The sequence below is a fragment of the Schistocerca piceifrons genome, chromosome 1 (genome assembly GCF_021461385.2).
Source record: "Schistocerca piceifrons isolate TAMUIC-IGC-003096 chromosome 1, iqSchPice1.1, whole genome shotgun sequence".
NCBI classification, from domain to species: Eukaryota; Metazoa; Arthropoda; class Insecta; order Orthoptera; family Acrididae; genus Schistocerca; species Schistocerca piceifrons.
The window spans coordinates 1,127,440,695-1,127,461,577 of record NC_060138.1 but is presented as its reverse complement, the minus strand read 5'-3'; the positions used below and the strand labels follow the sequence as shown (position 1 = coordinate 1,127,461,577).

The 20,883-nt window shown below is 40.4% G+C and overlaps 1 protein-coding gene across 1 annotated transcript in view; it reads left to right on the top strand.

The window, feature by feature from the left end:
* Nucleotides 1–20,883, top strand: part of LOC124804040 — a 69,737-nt gene that overhangs the window by 29,735 nt on the left and 19,119 nt on the right. Inside the window, exons 5-6 of the mRNA XM_047264720.1 lie at nucleotides 11,298–11,471; nucleotides 15,755–15,958. Coding sequence (XP_047120676.1) covers nucleotides 11,298–11,471; nucleotides 15,755–15,958 — 378 coding nt within the window. The remainder of the gene's footprint in view (nucleotides 1–11,297; nucleotides 11,472–15,754; nucleotides 15,959–20,883) is intronic.

Genomic DNA, 20,883 nt, shown 5'->3' with positions numbered 1-20,883 from the left:
TAGTTGTTGACATCCAACATATCCCCCTTTTTATGCAATGGTTTTACAATGGCATATTTCAGTCTATCGGGGAAAACACCCTACTCCAAAGAGCTATTACATACGTGGCTGAGAATCCTACTTATCTGTGGGGAACAATCTTTAAGTATCTTTCTGGAAATGCCATCAATTCCGTAAGAGCTTTTACTTTTCAGTGAGTTTATTATTTTACTGATTTCAGAGGGAGAGGTTGGTGGAAATACAGTTGTTTCAAATGGCACAGGTATGGCCTCTTCTATTAGAAGCCTTGCCTCTTCTAGTGAAGATCTAGATCCTATTTTCTCCACAACATTTAAAAAATGATTATTGAAAATATTTTCAATTTCTGATTGTTTGTTAGTACACTTGTCATTCAGTTTTATGGCACTAAAGTCTTCCTGTGCTCTTGGTTGCCCTGTTTCCCTTTCAATAATATTCCAAATTGCTTTAATTTTATTATCAGAGTTACTGATCTCAGACATGATACACATGCTTCTGGACTTTTTAATAACTTTTCTTAGTACCGCACAATAGTTTTTATAATATTGAACAATTTCGGGGTCAGTACTCCCTCATGCTGTTAGATACAGTTTTCTTTTACGGTTGCAAGATATTCTTATTCCTTTAGTTAGCCAAGGTTTTTTATGTTTTCTTGGAATTATGTTTAACTATTTTCTTGGAAAAACAATTTTCAAATACCCTTAAAAATGTTTCATGAAATAAGTTATATTTCAAGTTTGTATCGGGTTTCATATACACTTCATCCCAGTCTAGATGCTTTAGGCTTTCCCTAAAGTTTGCACTATTTATATTGTTAATTGAACGCACTGCTTTGAAATTCTGATTTGATATACTGCATGGAGCTATGTCGTGTACTGTAACTAGCTGTGAACCATGATCTGAAAGACCATTCTCAACAGGATACGCATTTATATCCTTAAACTTATCTTGGTCTATAAAAAAGTTATCTATCAATGTCCTGCTGTTCTTTGTTGTCCAAGTAGGAAAATCAATGACGGAGCTCAAATTGAAAGAACTGAGTAATACTACAAGGTCATTCTTCCTATTACACTCTTTCAGGGAATCAACATTGAAATCCCCACAAATGATAATTTGCTTCCCCCTGTCTGACAGATAGCACAACAAAGCATCCAAGTTTTCTAGAAATAGCTGGAAATTCCCTGAGGGGGACCTATACACTGTTACAATTATGAAAGTGCCATCCTTTAGTTTTAGTTCAGTGGCACATGCTTCCATATGTTGCTCTACACAAAATTTTTTAGTTTCTAAATTTTTTACACTGTGGAAGCTTTTGACATATATGGCAACTCCTCCTCTCATCATATTATCTCTACTTACATGTGCAGCTAATTTGTACCCATTGATGCTAACCTTTTGCATATCAGTGACAATGTGATGCTCAGGCAGGCATAGTACATCTAGTACATTCTCAGTTTCTATATCTTCTAAACAAAGCAGAAGCTCATCAATTTTATTCTTCAATTTTTTAACATCTTTAGTACTTGCCTGGCTGAGTTTCCCACTGGACACTGATCTGAGGGGTTGGTAGGGTGACATATAAGTTGCTGTGGCATAGGAAGATGTTGAAAATAACACATGAAAATACATAAGAGTGGTGCAGGAAGAGTGATCAATTTGAAGATCTAGGATTAATGATATTAATGGGAATAATACGGGACATGAGATGATGCGCCAGCAGTCAGCGTGGTGCTGTATCCATCTGTTGTGCGCAGCTAATACAGTGTGGCTCATAAGTAAAGCGTACACTGCTGTTTGGAAGGAGACCAATGAAGCAAAGGAAAGTAGAGAAAGGAGGATGGACACAGAGATAGTAATGTGTTAGAAATAGTAACTGAGGAAGAAAACAATGGATTATGGGATGGAAGAAAAACCATCAGGCAAAATCAAACAATGCAAAATTCAGGATGGCATAATGACAGTATTATGAAAAGGATAGTTGCCACTCACAGTATAGCGGAGGTGCTGAGTCACAAGTAGACATGACAAAAAGACTGTCAAACAAAGCTTTCGGCCAAACAGGCCTTCATCAGAATTAGAAAACACACACACACACACACACACACATGACCACAGTGTCTGGCTGCCATCCCAGACTGTGAGCAGCAGCGCTTGATCAGAGAAGCAAACTGGATGGTGGGGTAAAGGAGGAGGCTGGGGTGGAGAGGTGGAGGGATAGCAGGGTGGGGGATGGTAAACTGTTGCTTGTAGGAGTAGGAGTATATAGGGATGCGGTAGGGAGAGGGTAGAGCATGCAGATGCAGTTGGGAGGTTGAACAGAAAGAGGGTGAGAGCCAGGAGCTGGCCGTGGAAAATGAGAGAAGTAACAATACTGTGGGTATGTTGGTAGAACAGAAGACTGTGTAGCACTGGAATGGGAACAGGAAAGGGGATAGGTGGGTAAAGGACAATGACCTACAAAACTTAAGGCCAAGAGGGTTACGGGAAGTGGAATATATTGTAGGGAGAGTTCTCACCTGGACAGTTCAGAAAAGCTGATGTTTGTGGTAAGGATCCAGATGGCACAGGCTGTAAAGTAGTCATTGAAATGAAGAACACCATGTTGGGCAGCCTGCTCACTGGCTGGGTGGACCAGAAGTTTCTTGGCCACAGTTTGTCAGTAGCCATTCCTGCAGACAGACAGCTTGTTGGTTGTCATGCCCCGTGTAGAGTGCAGCACAGTGGTTGCAACTTAACTTACAGATCACGTGACTGGTTTCATAGGCAGTCCTGCCTTTGATAGGATAGGTGACGTTTGGGACCGGACTGGTATAGGTGGTGGTGGGAGGATGTATGGGACAGGTCTTGCATCTGTGTCTATTGCAGGGGTATGAGCCACGAGGTAAGGGGTTGGGAGCAGTGGTTGTGTATGGATGTACAAGGTTACTGTGTAGCTTCAGTAGGCACGAAATACTATAGTGGGGCGGGTGGGAAGGATAGTGTGTTGGACATTCCTCATTTCAGGGCACAACGAGAGGTAGTTGAAACCGTGTCGGAGTATGTGATCCAGTTGTTCCAGTACTGTATAGTACTGAATGACGAGGAGAATGCTCCTTTGTGGCCAGATGGTGGGACTTTGGGAGGTGGTGGGTGACTGGAGATGTACGGCAGAGGAGATCTGTTTTTGTACAAGGTTAGGATGGTAATTCCGGTCTGTAAAGGCCACAGTGAAAACCTTAGTATATTTTGAGAGGGTCTGCTCATCAATACAGATGTGACGGCCACAGGTGGTTAGGCTGTACGGAATTGACTTTTTGGTATGGTGTTGGTGCCAGCTGTAAAAGTGGAGGTATTACTTTTTTTTGGTTGGTAGGTTTCATATGGATGGATGTGCTGATGTAGTCATCTTTGAGGCGGAGGTCAGCATTGAGGAAGATGGCTTGTTGCGTTGAGGGGAGACCGTGTGAATGAGTGAGGGAAAAGGTGTTGAGATTCTGAAGAAAAGTGGAACGGGTGTCCTCACTCTCGATCCATTTCACGAAGATGTCATCAGTGAATCTCAACTAGGTGAGGGGTTTGGGAATCTGGTTGGTTAGAAGGGATTCCTCTAGATGCCCCATGAATAAGTTGGTATAGGATGGTGCCATGCAGGTGCCAATAGCCATACCCCGGATTTGTTTGTAGCTATTTTATTTGTGTACTTACAAGTTCCATAGAACTGCTTTGGGTACTGTCCTCCCAGTGGAAACTATGTGGTCACAGTATACCTCAAATACTTTCTCTGATGGAAACAAATTATTCCAGCCTGCCTCCAATCAAGTCTCTGCTCTAAAAATTAGTCTTGGGTGATTTGCCGTGTTTAATTGTTCAACCCTATACTACTCACAAGATCAATTTAAACTGCTTATGGTAGTCTCCAGGAAGCTGAAGCGTGTATCTAGTGCAGAGTCCATTAATACATGCCTTGGCACTCCAGCAATCATCCAGTAAGTGGTGCCCATCTTGTACAAATCACTGTATGCATATTTTAACTGAGTACAGTTCATATTTTACCAGAAGAGCAGAAGCAATTTTAAGCGATAAATTGCTTTTAGGCTTGAGTTTTTAGTGTGTCACTGAGTGATTGGCTCATCAGTTTCTAGTCCAGTGATCAGCCAGTCACATTTATCTGCTGTCTGCCACCCACCCCCACCCCATTGCTCTTCTCCCCCCTTACATTACGGTGCCCAGGCAACTGCACATATATATATTACTACAACATGTATTGTCAGAATCATGTACGAGGTGTGTACAAAAAATTATGGGACATTCGTAATTTTTTGCTATTGGTGTTTTGGAGCGAAATGACGCTGGCATCCCTGCACATGTCTGTGTTTAATATGTAACTGCCAGAGGTTTCATTGTTATATGTCTGTGAGTTATATTTCAGTGCTGTAGTGAATAGAGTGTTGTGTCATACAGTTTGTGAATTTCGAGATGTTAGATTTAGATGAGCAACCTGTCCGGATTTTAATTTTTTGTGAAACTCAAGAAAACCTTTACAGAGACACACTGAATGATGCTGAAGCTTATGGTGATGATTTCTTAAGCTGGACGCGGTTTATAAATGGTCAGATGAAAGTTAAAGATGACCCTCATTCAGGGTGCCCTTCGATGTCTACTGATGACACTCATGTCAGGAATGTCAACAAAATTATGCATGCCAATTTAACACTGACTGTCCAAGAGATTGCAGAAGAATGTAGCATTTCAGTTGGATCATCTCATGAAATCCTGACACAGCATCTAGGAACGCATTGTGTTGCTGCCACATCCATCCCACGACTCATGAGTCAAGACTAGAAAGAACTTCGCTTGACAGTCTGTAAAGAGCTTATGGATTGGGCAAATGAAAACAAGATGTTCCTTAAGAGAATCATAACTAGTGATGAGGCATGGGTCTACAGTTATGATCTTCACAATGGCTCGGGAAAGGTTCCCCAAGACCAAAAAAAGCTCGTCAGGTTAGGTAAAATGTGAAAACCTTGCTGATAGTTTTCTTTGACTGTGAAGGATTAGTTCATCATGAATTTGTGCCACAGGGACAAACTGTTAATTGATGGTACTATTGGGATGTGTTGTGACGTCTTTGAGAAAATGTGAGAAGGAAAAGGCCTGAAATGTGGCAAGGCAGTTCATGGCTCTTGCATCACAATAACGCACCCTCACATTCATCCCTGTTGGTGTGTGACTGTTGCACAAGAAATGAAATCTCCGTGCTGCCTCATCCTCCATACTCTCCAGACCTTGCCCCTGCAGACTTTTTTTTATTTCCAAAGCTGAAAACCCCATTGGAAGGATGAAGATTTGCAATGATAGATGCGATAAAAGAAAATTCCCAAACAGTGCTTTGCACAAACCAGCAAGAAGTGTGCCAAGACTGCTTCCAGAAGTGGAAATAGCATTGGGGGCAGTGTATCAGCTGTGTAGGAGAGTATTTTGAAGGAGACCATGCACGGTAAGTAAAAGGTAAGTGCAGAAAAATTTTTGGACAACAGTCTGGAATTTTTTGAACAGACTTCGTTCTGCTAAAAAGGTGTGTAGTATCCTTACATCATTTTCCTGAAACTCTTTCTTATGGTGACTTCCATGTAAATAATTCTGTTGCTGTATTTCTCAAAGTAAGAACTATACTGTGACAAGGTATGAGGGTGTTCAAAAGAAAAGGTATGAAACGACACTGTGGGTATAATTGATGTCATTATTCATAAGAAATCACCAGAGGCATGAGCACAACTATCCCACTGTTTCACGAGCCAAGGGATTCGCTGTTCCCAGAATTCCTGTGGCTGTGACAGGAGTCAAACCCCCACTATGTCCTTCAGGTCATCATCCAAATGGAAATGCTTCCCTTTGAGATATTTCCATAGCAGACCAAACACATGGAACTTGCCTGGTGACTTGTCCAGGCTGTAGGGCGAGTGCTGAAGATGCCCCTACTTGAACTTGGCCATTACACTTTGTGTGACCTTGGATACATGTGGATATGCATTATTGTGTAGCAGAATTACTTCCCACATGAGCAGCCATGGCTGTTTACTCTTGATAAGTTGCAGTGTGCCTCACGGTACACATCACTGTTAAGGGTGTATCCATGCTCTAGGAGTGTCGGACCTTCAGCGTAGAAGAAGAGGGTGAGTGTCACCTTGCTTGCTGAGGGTGCAACTTTACTTTGGCAAGTATCAGCTTACACCCCTCTGATCAGTTCTTCCACTACTTGACATCCCACCACCAGCAGATAATATGTAAAAACAAATCCAGTGAAGACAGTCAGCAGAAGGTGGATAGGAAACCTTCAATAATAAGAAAATATTTGTCAATGAAGAGGTCTTATCTGAGTTGCACATTTCAAAATGATCTGGAATATTCAGACTAGACGGTAAAGGGAAATTATGTATTATGGTAGTTGGTGTTATCCATGTTATTGTAATATGTACACTACAAGCCAAACGTCTAATTAGACTTAACCTATAATATATTGATATGAGGAAATGAGGAAGTAACATGACATTGCTAGTTACCAACTTTTTTTGATTATAGCATTTTAGAGCGTGGTGAAGCATTAGATTCTGCCAGTTCTTTATATACTGAGGGCACTATACCTATTTTCATAAATACCAACTAGATGGACATTCACAAAAATTATTGGAAAAAATATGGCAGTTGACACTTTGTTAAATGACGAGGAACATGAGAGGTGATTTTCAGCTTTGTTCCTGGAACCAATCATGATACTTGAGTCTGGATCCAAGTGGAGGGCTTAAATCAGGCACTCACACTATTCTGAAGCAATTTTGGATGTTTATTTCTTGATCCATATCACCCTGATTTTTTGAACTCTTCTATCAAGTGGAGAACTGTGAAGATAAACTCTTCCACCCCACCCTTAATATGACAAGCATGTGTTACACACTGGAAGTTGCTAATCAGTTAGCAGGTTAGCCGTGTCATGAAAAGTGTGCTTTTTAGGTTAGAGAAACCTTTCCAAAAGCCCAGTGATCGATTACATGCCTTGTTTGTCCAGAAGTAAATCAGCCACGTTAAGTGCAGAGAGAACATTAATCCTTGCAGGGCAAAATGTGTAATTTTAATATGTAATTAGTTAACTGCAAGAGCTCAATGAAAAACTCTCACCATCAGTGTTACTCATTGTACATAGTACTTTTAATAGAAAGCTGCCTGGAGCCAGACGTGAATGGCAGTGAAGTCTTAAAATCCATCTTGTGAGAGATGCCCCAAGGATTGGCTGCACACCAATGAAGTTTATTGCCTTAAAAAACCTCAGTTACACTTAGTCAGGTTATTTCAAATCCAGAATGCAGCCGAAGTTGGATAGAGGCACTTACTAAGGGTTGATCAATCATGGTAACTGGATGCTTGTATAGCCCACATGTCTCAAGAGCTATAGTGGCAGAATGCTTAAGAGAAAATCTGACGAATTTTGTGTAATACTCATGGCCATGCTACATAATAGGAGGAGATTTCAACTTGCCAGTTATAGAATTATATAGTAATGCAACTGAAATATGTGGCGGAGATAGGGAATTGTATAATTGCATACAAAATGCATTACCCAAAAGTTACATTCAAAAGTGGCAGAAAAGGCTCACGGGAGTAACATCCCAGATCTCCTGGTGACAAGCTGACCTCAAACTTTTGATTCATGTACCATAAGAGTGTTACATTGCCAATGACTACAGGTGTTACAAGGAATAAGACAATATTTCTGATTAGCAAATGCGAAAAGAAACAGATTATGTACTACTTGAGCAGTCAACAACAAACTCTGTGACTGAAAATGCAGAGTATCATTGAATAAAATGCTGAAGTGTTGTATGTTATGCTTTAGACAGGAATGTTCTCAACAAGGTTGTGAAGGATGGGTGCCCAAGCTTTAGTTCAGTAGCCATGTTGCTACAGCATTATGAAACCAAAAGGAGTGTGATTACAGATGTAAATGGAGTGAACAATTAAAAGCAATGAAGTCAAAATTAGTGTAAGGACAGCAATGTGAGATACATTTAATGAATTCAATGGCAAAATTCTTCCTCCTGATCCAATAAACAAAATCCTAGGAAATAAAACAAAATCCTAGGAAATTTAAGACTTATACAAAGCCAGTACGTCATTGGAAGTAATCAGTACAGTAGCACAGTGGTTGTACTGATGCCAAAATGGAGTGTGACAGAGAGAAGACTGATATACTGAATTCTTTCATCCAATATTATTTGTCTAAAAATCATAATACAGTTCCTCATTCTATTGCTGCCTTAATGCCAGAGGCAGGGTGGGTGGGAAGGGACTAAAAGAAAGAAAAGAAGAAGAAAAAAAAACAAGTGAGGTGATGCAGTGGTTAGCACATTGTGCTCTCATTTAGGACCATGACTGTTCAAATCCCCATGCAGCCTTAAGTCACTTAAGACAAACACCAGGACGATTCCTTTGTAAAGGGCATTACCAAATTCCTACCCCATCTTTCTGTAATCTGAGCTTGTGATCTGTCTCAAATGACTTCATTGCCTGCTCGTCAAACAGACTGCCTATTCCACTTGACAAGCAGTCTCAGGTAGCAGCTGATGAAGATAACAATCCACATTGTCGAAATATTGTACATGAGAAATGCTGGTATGTGATAGAGTACCAGATATCTCCAGGTGTTAAGAGAGAATAGCTTTCTTCAGTACAGGTCAGGGAGTTTATAGAATTTATCATTAGCTAAGGTGGATTTTTAAGCTGTCATTTTAAAGAGTGGCTCATTGATGTGTGGCTGGTAGTCTTTTACTTAAAATACATGCTGTACGACCAATGTTGGGAACAGATTGAGAACGTCTTACTTATGTGTAGAGATGACAATATTGTGTCTTGTGTTCTTACCTCCTTTACAAATACCTGGTTGAATACATATAGCTTATGTTTGTGGATATATAATTTCTTCATAAATGAAATGATTAGAATTTAAAAATCCATGTACCCAAGGGTTGGTTAGAACATTACACACACCATTCCCACACACACAGGCAAGCTCACCTCACGCACAAATGACTGCCATCTCCAGCATCTCAGTTCAGATTGCAACATGAAGTGGGAGGAGGGGGGGGGGGGGGGGGTAGTGAACAGGATTGTAGTGTACAGGTGGGTAGAGAGAGATCAATGCTGTCTGGTGGAGTGTGGTGGGACTGGACTGCCAACAGGCACAGTGTCAGTAGGTCTTGAGGCAGGGACGTGCAGAAAAAAAGGAGCAAAAAAGGAGAGAAGTGGGCTGCAAATAAACAGGATGGGAGGTGAGAATGGGGAGGCGATGATAGGACAGAGGGGGTGGAAACTATTAGGTTGAGGGTGTGGGGACAGTGTGTTATGTAGGTTGAGGCCGGGATAATTATGGAAGCAGAAGATGTGTTGTAAGGATAACTTCCATCTGTGCAGTTCAAAAAAGCTGGTGGTGGAGGGAAGGATCCAGATAGCTCAGGTGGTGAAGAGCCATTGAAATAAAGCGTGTTCTGTTCAGCTGCATGGTGTGCCACAGGGTGGTCTATTTTGCTCATGAGCACAGTTCATCCTGGTGGACAGCTGGTTGGTAGACCTGTCAATATAAAAAGCTGTGCAGTTATTGCAGCAGAGCTGGTGAATGACAATGATGCTTTAACAGGTGGCCCAGCCCATGATGGGGTGAGATAAACCTGTGACAGAACTGGAGTAGGAAGTGCTGGGTGGGTGGATTGAGCAAGTTTTGCACCTGGGTCTTCCACATGGATATGACCCTTGTGGCAAGGTGTTGGGATTGGGAGTGGCATAGGGATGGATTAGGATGTTGTGGAGGTTTGGTGGGTGACAGAAAACCACTTTAGGAGGGGTCAGAAGTATCTTTGGTAGGGTGTCCCTCATTTCAGGGCATGATTATAGGTAATCAAAGCCCTGGCAAAGGATGCTGTTCAGTTGTTCCAGTCTGGGGTGGTACTGGGTGATGAAGGGGACACTCCTTTGTGGCTGGTTCATGGGTGTGTTGGGAGAATTGGTGGTGTAAGGGGAAATGGCACAGGAAATCTGTTTGCGGACTAGAGCTGGGGGATAGGGCCTGTCTGTGAAGGCCTTGGTGAGACCCTCATCATACTGAGCAAGTGAGTTTCTGTCACTGCAGATACGCCGTCCGAGGGTGGCCAGGCTATGTGGGAAGAATTTTTTGGTACGAAAGGGATGACAGCTGCAAAATGCCAGTACTGTAGGTGGTTGGTGGGTTTAATGTGGACAGAGGTGTGAATGGAGCCATCAGAGAGGAGGAAATCAACATCTGGCTCCAGACCATGAAGATATCATCAATGAACCTGAACCAGACTAGGGTTTTGGTGTTTTGGGAGGCTAGGAAGGTCTCCTCTAGATGACTCATAAAAAGGCTGGCGTAGGAGGGTGCCATGCGGGTGCCCATGGCTGTGCCGTGGATTTGTTTATACACCTTTCTTTCGAATGAGAAGTAGTTGTGGGTTAGTTAACAAGGTGTATGAGGAATGAGGTGTGTCTTTGGAGTGTGAGGGACATTGGGAAAGGTAGCATTCAATAGTGGTATGACCATACGCATTAGGAATGTTGGTTTATAGGGAGGTTGGTCAACAGTGACAAGTGGGACTCAGGAGGTAAAAGGATGGGGATGATGGAGAGATAGTGAAGGAAGTGGTTGGTGTCTTTGACCTGGGAGGCTAGGATATGGGCAATTTGTTAGAGGTGTTGGTCAATGAGGGCCAAAATTCTTTCAGTGGGGGCACAATAACCAGCCACAATGGGATGTCCAGGATTGTTGGGTTTGTGGATTTTGGGGAGTATCTAGAAGGTGGATGTGTGGGATGTGACAGGGTGAGGAGATGTTCAGTGAAGAACCTAATGCTTTAAGGAGGAATTGGAGTTTGTGTTGGACTTCTGGGATAGAATCCATCTGGCAGAGTTTATAGGTGTGGGAGTCAGATAATTGGTGGAGGCATTCTACCAGGTAGACACTGTGATCCATGACAATAGTTGTGGAACCTTTATCTGCAGGTAGGATGATTAGGTCAGGATTTGTTTTCAGATTGTGTATGCCTGTTCTTTCTTAGCCAACACTTATGATTGCCTGCATTTATGTTTATATGTCTTCATGCTTCCATCCCAGCCTTCAGATAGGGAATCTGTGAAGAAAGTAGAGGTATTTGCTGAGTGCTTAAAATAGTCTTTCCTATTGTATGTTAATCAGAGCTACACTTCATGTACATATTGACTTGCAATTTTCATTGTTTTAGGTGGGAGTGCCACGTGTGCCACGAAGTGCTTGCCAACTGGAATTCGCTTGCTGTTCACTGCCGCCAGGTGCATGACGTGCAGGCACAAGTCGTCTGTATTTGTTCCCAAGTGTTATCAAATCGAGGTTCAATCATAAAGCATAGGCAGCTTCACACTGATTCTTTCCAGTACAGGTACTGTGGCAGATAAAAATCTCAAGATTATTTTCCATTTTGCTACCCTCAATGTTAGAGACATTTGTGGTAATCTCTTCTGTTACCATAACCATGTTTTCTGTTATTTGTTATCCACAATTCAGAATACTTTCTCAATTATTAATTCACTGAAACCAGAAGTCTAATTAGGAAAATCCGAGTACCAAGTTGAGTGTTTACGTAATATTTTCATCCATATAGGACAGAAAAATAAATTTCCAGCAATTTTATGTAGATGCACTATGATGTTTTCAAAAGTTTCAAGTTCAACAGGACACAATGAGTAATGTGTATGCACAAAAATTTTCATTAAATAACAGTGCACGCAGCTGACTCTGAACCCAAGAACTCTTACAAGGGAACCTCCCGATCGCACCCCCCTCAGATTTAGTTATAAGTTGGCACAGTGGATAGGCCTTGAAAAACTGAACACAGATCAATCGAGAAAACAGGAAGAAGTTGTGTGGAACTATGAAAAAAATAAGCAAAATATACAAACTCAGTAGCCCATGTGCAAGATAGGCAACGTCAAGGATAATGTGAGCTCAGGACCGCCGTGGTCCCGTGGTTAGCGTGAGCAGCTGCAGAACTAGAGGTCCTTGGTTCAAGTCTTCCCTTGAGTGAAAAGTTTAATTTTTTATATCCGGAGAATTATTATCTGTCTGTCCGTCCAGCCAATGCGATCACTTTTTTGGGAGTGATTGTCACATCCACAAGAAAACCTAAATCGGGCAAGGTAGAAGAATCATTTTACCCATTCACCAAGTGTACAAGTTAGGTGGGTCGACAACATATTCCTGTCATGTGACGCACATGCCATCACCAGTGTCATATAGAATATAGCAGACATGTTTTCCTGTGGAGGAATCGGTTGACCTATGACCTTGCAATCAAATGTTTTCAGTTCCCATTGGAGAGGCATGTACTTTCGTCTACTAATTGCACGGTTTTGCGGTGCAGTCACAAATCACAGACACTAAACTTATTACAGTGAACAGAGACATCAATGAATGAACGGACAGATCATAACTTTGCGAACGCAACTTGCTCACACATCTGCAGTCTCAGACAGCTGAAACCGCACACAGGAACATCACAACTCAGCATCTCTGTTATACTGTGTATAAAATTATATGAAAGTTTTCTGAAAAGCAACTGAGATGATACTGACTTGTCCAAAATTTGAACAATAATAAGTACTGGTATTGACAACTACTGTTGAGGAAAAGTAATTCTAGAGAAGGATGTCCCCATTACAACTGGAAAATGGCCTTTGGGGCTAAAACTGCTCATGGCATTCAAAAGGAAAAGAAAAATGCAGCTGGTACATTTATTTGGTGGCAGAACTTTTTAATATTGTTCTGCCCTCCTAGATATGTGCAGATCAAGATTAAAATAGGTAATTTTTGTCTTGGTTAATAAAACTGTAAACCTTTCGGAATGTACACTTTGGCAGTTCCTAAAGAAATAAATCACCCAGTAGTGATGATGTAACTGCATGAAAATGTATGAGTAGCAATGGTAGAGCTATTGATTAGGTTACATATAAAGCTGGATATAAATCCCTAATATATTATTTCTGATTGCATATTTATGGAAAAAGGAATATGCTTGACAAAACATTTAATTCAGGATAAAAACTTTTGAAGCCTGCATCGTTTGGAAAGTATACAATATAAATATGTTTCAGCAAGAGGCTTTATATAACACATTAAACAAGTTGAAAGGATGATTATGACGATGATGATGGTGATGAAGATTCTCAAAAGAAAAGAGACTTTCAGAATAATGGCCTGAAAAGAATGGATAAATAAAGTATAAAACTACACATAGTAGTAAGACATGAGCAGTACGTAGATCATGATTTGACTAGGAAACAAAGACATCCGAATTCTATGCTACAGGAGCAAACTTGTAAGCCAATAAATTCCACTCTGTTGCACTAGCTGAGTGAAAGAGTAGCAGTTATTACAATGTGTAGGCAACTGACTAGTGTGGTACAATACCCTTCATTAAGACAGACAAGAAATGTACAGTATTCACTTGTTAATTTACACACACTGTCTTTTACTGTAAGAGGAATTTGAGAACACCCCATAAATAACACCAAATAATCAAATATCTGAAATTTCAAGACACTGTGGGTTTACTCACTTTTATAAAATCATAGTACTTACTTTTTAGGTGGCCTCAGATTAATGGGCTGATCCTTATCACATAGTTCAGCAAATGTTTCATTAAAAAAAGCAGTACTAGTGACGCATGTAAAAAGTAAAATTTTTGCACCATGATAAAAAATTGTGCTTTTTTACAGTGCTCTAATACAACTGAATTTGTGAGATTAATTTTCTTAATTTGAGAAAAGAACAGTTCCTCATTGTTTCAAAATTGGAAATCAACTGAGAATTTCTTAATACAATTATATTCCGAATTAATTCTTGCACATTTATGTTGTTTATATTTTCACTGCTACATACACTATGTGATCAAAAGTATCTGAACACCCCCAAAAACATACATTTTTCATATTAAGTGCATTGTGCTGCCACCTACTGTCAGATACTCCATATCAGCGACCTCAGTAGTCATTAGACATCGTGAGAGAGCAGAATGGGGTGCTCCACGAAACTCATGGACTTCGAACGTGGTCAGTTGGTTTGGTGTTACTTGTATCATTTTTCTGTAAGTAAGATTTCCACACTCCTAAACATCCCTAGGGCCACTGTTTCCAATGTGATAATGAAGTGGAAACATGAAGGGACACGTACAGTTCAAAAGCTTACAGGCCGACCTCGTCTGTTGACTGACAGAGTCTGCCGACAGTTGAAGAGGGCAGCAATGTGTAGTAGGCAGACTTCTATCCAGACCATCACACAGGAATTCCAAATTGCGTTTGGAATCACTGCAAGTACTATGACAGTTAGGCGGGAGGTGAGAAAACTTGGATTTCATGGTCGAGCGGCTGCTCATAAGCCATACATCACACCGATAAATGCCACATGACATCTCGCTTGGTGTAAGGAGTGTAAACATTGCACGATTGAACAGTGGAAAAAGGTTGCATGGAGTGACAAATCACAGTACACAATGTGGCGATCCGATGGCAGGGTGTGGGTATGGCGAATGCTCGGTGACTGTCATCTGCCAGTGTGTGTAGTGCCAGCAGTAAGATTCGGAGTCACTGGTGTTATGGTGTGGTCATGTTTTCATGGAGGGGTCTTGCACCCCTTGTTGTTTTGTGTGGCACTATCACAGCGCAGACCTACATTGATGTTTCAAGCACCTTCTTGCTTCCCACTGTTCAAGAGCAATTCGAGGATCGTGATTGCATCTTTCAACACAATCTAGCACCTGTTCATAATGCACAACCTGTGGCAGAGTGGTTACTTGACAATAACATGCCTGTAATGGACTGGCTTCCTCAGAGTTCTGACCTGAATCCTATAGAACGCCTTTGGGATGTTTTGGAATGCCGATGTCGTGCCAGGCCTCACCGACCGACATTGATACGTCTCCTCAGTGCAGCACTCCGTGAAGAATTTACTGGCTTTCCCCAAGAAATTTTCCAGCACCTAACTGAATGTATGCCTGCGAGAGTGGAAGCTGTCATCAAGGCTAAGGGTGGGCCAACACTATATTGACTTCCAGCATTACTGATGGAGAGCGCCACGAACTTGTAACTCATTTTCAGCCAGATGTCCGGATACTTTTGATCACAGAGAGTATGTTCTAAAGTTCTATAGTGCTATGCATGTATTTGGGAGTAACTAAATCCTGTTTATGACATTTCCAGTTAAATTGGTTATTTTGGTATTGATCAAAGACTGATGTCATAGCATTTAATTAAAGGAACACATATTTCACCTCTGAGCATACTGTCTGTGTCCTTAACTTGTTACTCATAGAAGCAGCTACATGATGCAGACCAAAACTTTTAATTATTAGTTGCGAAGATCGCGTTAGTATTTAGAGCTGTTTTGGGGTTTGTTATCTGTATCATAATCTTTCCTCTGTAATCAGGAGAAAGAAAAGGATTGCAACCTGTCACATTTTCATTTAAAGCATGAATAAATTTGCCTTACCTAAATTAAAGTCTTAGCCCATCTCCATTTCTTTTATTTTTGAGAACTCTATGGAAATCAGTTTTATGCTAATGTGCAGATAAGGGTAGCTCCCATCTCCTCTCTGCCTGTTTCCAAATGGTTTATGAAACATTTAATGCCACTCAGCAATGAAAATTTTTGGAATGTTTGTTGTTGCAGATGTGATAAGTGTGACAAAGCATTCTCCCGCAAGTCACTGTATGACCTACATGTCTTATCACACGTGCCAAAGGAGCAACAACCATTTGTATGTTGTAAGTGTGCCCGTCGTTTCCACTGTGAGGCACTACTGAGGCACCATGAGCGAGTTCACCTACCTCGGGAAGAGAGGCTCATCTACCCGTGTAGTGTCTGCAACAAAAAGTAAGGAAAAGTGTGAACTATGTTTTCTGTGCTGTTTAAGTCACACTGCATTGTTGAGTGTGTGTGTGTGTGTGTGTGTGTGTGTGTGTGTGTGTGTGTGTGTGTGTGTGTTTTCTGGAAGGTTGCAGCACAATCTAAATTTACATCTTACCAAATGCTATTTTTGTGGCTACGTTTAAGTGTGAAAAGAAATGAGCAACTAATATGGGAGAATACTTACTTTTCTGTTTTGCTTAGTTAATGTTAAATATGTATTTAAACAAAATCTAGGATGGAATAATGACAATATTATGAAAAGGATGGGTTGCTTCTCACCATATAATGGAGACGTTGAATCGCAGACATGCACAACTGAAAGATTGCTGAACAAGTGAGCTTTCGGTCAAAAGGCCTTCTTCTAAAGTAGATAACACACAAACATTCACACAAGCACAACTCATACACTTATGATCATTGCCTCTGGCCGCCGAGGCCAGACAGACATTTTTGTTGTGCCTCTCTGTGACTCAACATCTCCACTATACAGTGAGTACCGTATTTACTCGAATCTAAGCCGCACTTTTTTTCCGGTTTTTGTAATCAAAACACCGCCTGCGGCTTAGAATCGAGTGCAAAGTAAGTGGAAGTTCTGAAAAATGTTGGTAGGTGCCGCCACAACTAACTTCTGCCGTCGAATATATGTAGCGCTGCACAGGCATGCTTTGCAGGCACAAAGATAAATACTGGCGCCAAAACCTCTGCGTCAGTAAAAAAACTAAAAAGAAGGTGAAAGACGAGCTTTTTTCTCTGTCCCGAGTTTCGACCACTTCATATTCATACATTATCCAACGAAGTAAATACAAATTTCGTATTGTTCATCTTCGAATGTAGCAGCATTTCAATGTACTATGAAAATCCGACGGGCAAGACTGGGATGTTTGCCAATATGGCCAACTCTACGTTCTGAATTTTTTCCTACCTGTGAGAAGAGATAGTTGCTAATAGGAACTTTAACGAATTGTGAATCACACGCAGTATTCTCTTCACCATACGAATATAAACATTTTGTCATGTATTCATTCGTGTTTGCTGTTATCTCATTTAAATCCTGTCTGCCTAATAAACTACGAAACTAGAGTGAGACAACAGCAAACGCGGAAGATTATACATATCATGTCATGTTTATATTCGTATTATTCTTATGCCTAATAGTGATACAGTCAGAATTGAAGCATGGCAATTGACTAGATTTTTTAATCTAAGATGACTAATTTCTGTGCAGAATATAATGTACTAAAGAGGCATCTGCAAAGATTTTCAAACGGAGAAAAATTTTCGCTAAACTCTCGTTCAGAACATCTATCATACGCAGCCTATTATTTGGTTCTTGTTGATCATTATCAAAGAAAGCAGCAGTGTAAGTAACAACAAATAGCAGTCTCTTGCCATTGTTTCGATAATGAGGCGATTCCTCTCTCTTTTGAAATTGTAAGCGGCGGTAGTGCACACAAAAGCAAGCCATGCCGCAAGCAGCGACAGGCCATAAACATTAATTATCAGAATGCGACAAACAATGCATGACACAGTACAGTAATGCAATTTCAGCTTAGAGTGACGTAAACACCTATAACAAAGAGAACGGCACTTATCAGATCAAAGAAAAATAAGCAATCAATTCAAACCAGACGAAGCACGTGAAAAAAGAAGGGTACCCGTATAAATACGGACGGAGCGCCTGATGCCTAGCAATGGCTACCTGGTAAAGCTTAACTGCTAAGCTTACGACTCGAACCAAACTACTGTAGCTGTATCGTCATTTATTCGACCTGAATTGTGTCTCATATTACAATGGACCACCTTTGTTTCGATTTGGAGGTGTGGCCTAAAACTTTTCTCTCCGCTTGAATTTCGAATCTCAAACTTCAGGTGCGGCTTAGATTCGGAAAAAATTTTTTCCTTGATTTCGCGTCTCATTTTTCAAGTGCGGCTTAGATTCGAGTAAATACGGTAGCAGTCTGTCCTTTTCACAATATTGCCATTAAATATGTGTGTCATATAACAATGCTGTTACTATATGACATACTGTAAAGCTTGTTGCCTGGAGATTAGGCAACTGACATCAAGTAGACAAGCTGTGTATGCTGTAAAAAAACAATTGGCTGTGAGTTTTAATGTTATACTTCACTTCTGTATGTTACTGTTTGTACTTGGTATTTTATTAGCTTGCACGTTGTGTTTTCTAAATGGAAAGACTATGTATGTAAAATAAAGGAAAGACAACCACTCACAACAGGTCGACGTGTGGTGCACAGTGAAACACATAACAGAAAACACCATTCACACAACCTTTTGAGCGCTGCTTTTTTTCCCGCAGTAGTGCACGCACTCGCACAGGTAACTAAACCCACACTCCCATGGCCACACAAGTCTCATGTGTCTATGACAAAAGTCATATCCTGTCGTTATTAAATGTATGTCTTTATTTCAAATATTACCATAAATGTATTTTTTTGCACATCTTTGAAGCTAACTGCTGGTGGAGCAGCATTCAGTACAAATACGACTAACAAGGCGATGGCTGACATAGAATTCAAAAAAAGAAGACACATTTGTACTTTTTGAGTGTAATACTGAAACTTTTTCTGCCATGCGTTAAATGAACTTTTGGAATTAGGAAGCAGTCACTTACAGAGGCAAAGAATGCCAGATACTACTTCCTGTAGGCTAATTTGTATAATCATGTGCATGTAAATTATGTACGAATTGCTTGCCACCTCGATACTGTCTACTGCCAGCTGTTACCTGATACACTTCCCATCCTCCATGCTCACTTAAATGCTGTGAGGTAGCATCGCTAATTATTCAAGCCTCACCACCACCAAAAGGAAATGGCAGGCAGTTTTTTCCTTTCTAGAGCAGGGCTGCTCAACCTATTTACACTTGAGATCTACTACATGCAATCTAATCCATTTAGAGATCTACTGACTTAAAAATTCATAAAGGTCTAAGCACAAAACAAAATCAAAGCCAAAGTTAACCATTTTAATTACAAAAAATACATAAGAGGTAATTTCTCTCCATCAAAAGTTGTAGGCCTCTCAATTTTCAAGACATTACACATGTGAAAAAAATCAAAATATGCATCATCATAAACATCTAGTGAGATACTTGGCTTTATATATCTTTGACAGGGTTATTATAATCTACTGAATAATTTGTCAGAGCGAACCTTATGCAGTCTGAAAGATGAAGATCAGTCAGTTTACTTCTACACTTAAAATTTCACTATGTTCATCATTGAAAACACTGCCTCACATAGATAAGTTGATCCAAAATCGATGAAACATCTGATGCCACTTTTCGTTCTCCTGGAAAGTTCTTACACTCTCTCATTTCCAAATGTCATCTTTATTCCAGTCTGACTATACAGGTGTGTCTTTGAAATCAAATTATTTCCTCTTCAAGTCCAGTCTCCCTACAAGAGAAAAGAGTACACATTTTACTTGAAATATTTTCCAAATCCAATTTTTTGGAAAAGTTGACCTATGAAAGATAGGACGGATTCCATTGCCTTGAAATCTGAAAATTGGTTTTCAAACTCTTGTCTTCAGTGCTGTCAGGTTGGCCATGTACTCTTTGCAGCTTTTTGATCCAATGATGTTTGTCGATCTTGCAGTTTTAAATGTCTTTGAGAAAAGTATCTCACATTTCATTTCTGTAACTTTGCAATCCAAAGGCAAAGTGTTTGGATGAAACACTTTATAGAAGACAAAGAGTCACAAGGTTTGGTTTTTGCTGTGCAGTTTCTTGTTTAACTCTTTTAGTTTAACTATTGCAAATGCCATAGCCAACAAACAGCTTAAATCATACAGTTGGCAGTTATCTTCCTCTGTTTCAGACACAGAAGATTTTATCGCTGGCAGAAGTTCTCAAAACTATTAAGTGTCACACCTGTACTCATGTCATTGAACCTCGGTGCGCAATAGCAGGTCTCCATACTGGTCAATGAAATCTTCTAGTAGCACTCTTAAATTTTCTTCTCTGTAGCAGTTGTGAGTGAATTGAATTGATAATTTTTGTGGCAATACTCATAACATATTACAGTCTCAAAATATGTCCACAAAGCACTTGTTGATGGATGATTTAATGATACTTAAAGAAAGGTGGGCAGGTTTCTGGATTGGCAAATCATTTTCAAAAATGAAGAACTTGAGTGCATTGTAAGAATCTCCTCCTCATGTAGTGTTTGCTGCTTGGTGCAAACACTAGAGGTGGTGAAATGCAGATGGAGACTGTCATCGGCTTTACTGCCTACAAATATCATGTGAAACACTCAGTGTGAACAAATCGGTATACCACAAAAACAGCTCATTTAAACAGATTTCAGCCAATGTTTTAAAAAGATCGACTCGTAAAGCTGTGGCAGTCTGACAGGTCGATCGCGATCAACGGGTTGAGCACGATGGTCCTAGAGGAACATCCCACCAATATTTAAGCGCATCAAATTATTTTATTGTGACTGTTATGCCTTAATAAGCCCATATTGATTATTTCTGACAGTTTTTCACTTTTAAATGATTACCCATGCCCAGTACAGTCTAAACTCTCTGACTTACGCAGTTTTCTTCCCTAATCATCATCATGGAAAGCAAATTGCAAAAATTGACATTCAAATCTGTCATTCATCACTAGTCTATTATAGAAAGATTCCCTGGCTTCCTTTGTCACCACTGACATCGTTCCCTAAAGTCCTCTTATAACTATCCTACACCAATCTAATTTCAGTCTTTCACTCCACTTCTCTGCCTTGTTTATTTTGCTCACCTCCAAATGTATTGAAAGTCATGCTTGCGGTAGTGAGAAATGTACTCTCTCCATAACCTTTCAACATCATCTCACACTTTAAAGTTCTCTGATAACCCTGTTCTACATGATTAAGTGCGTCA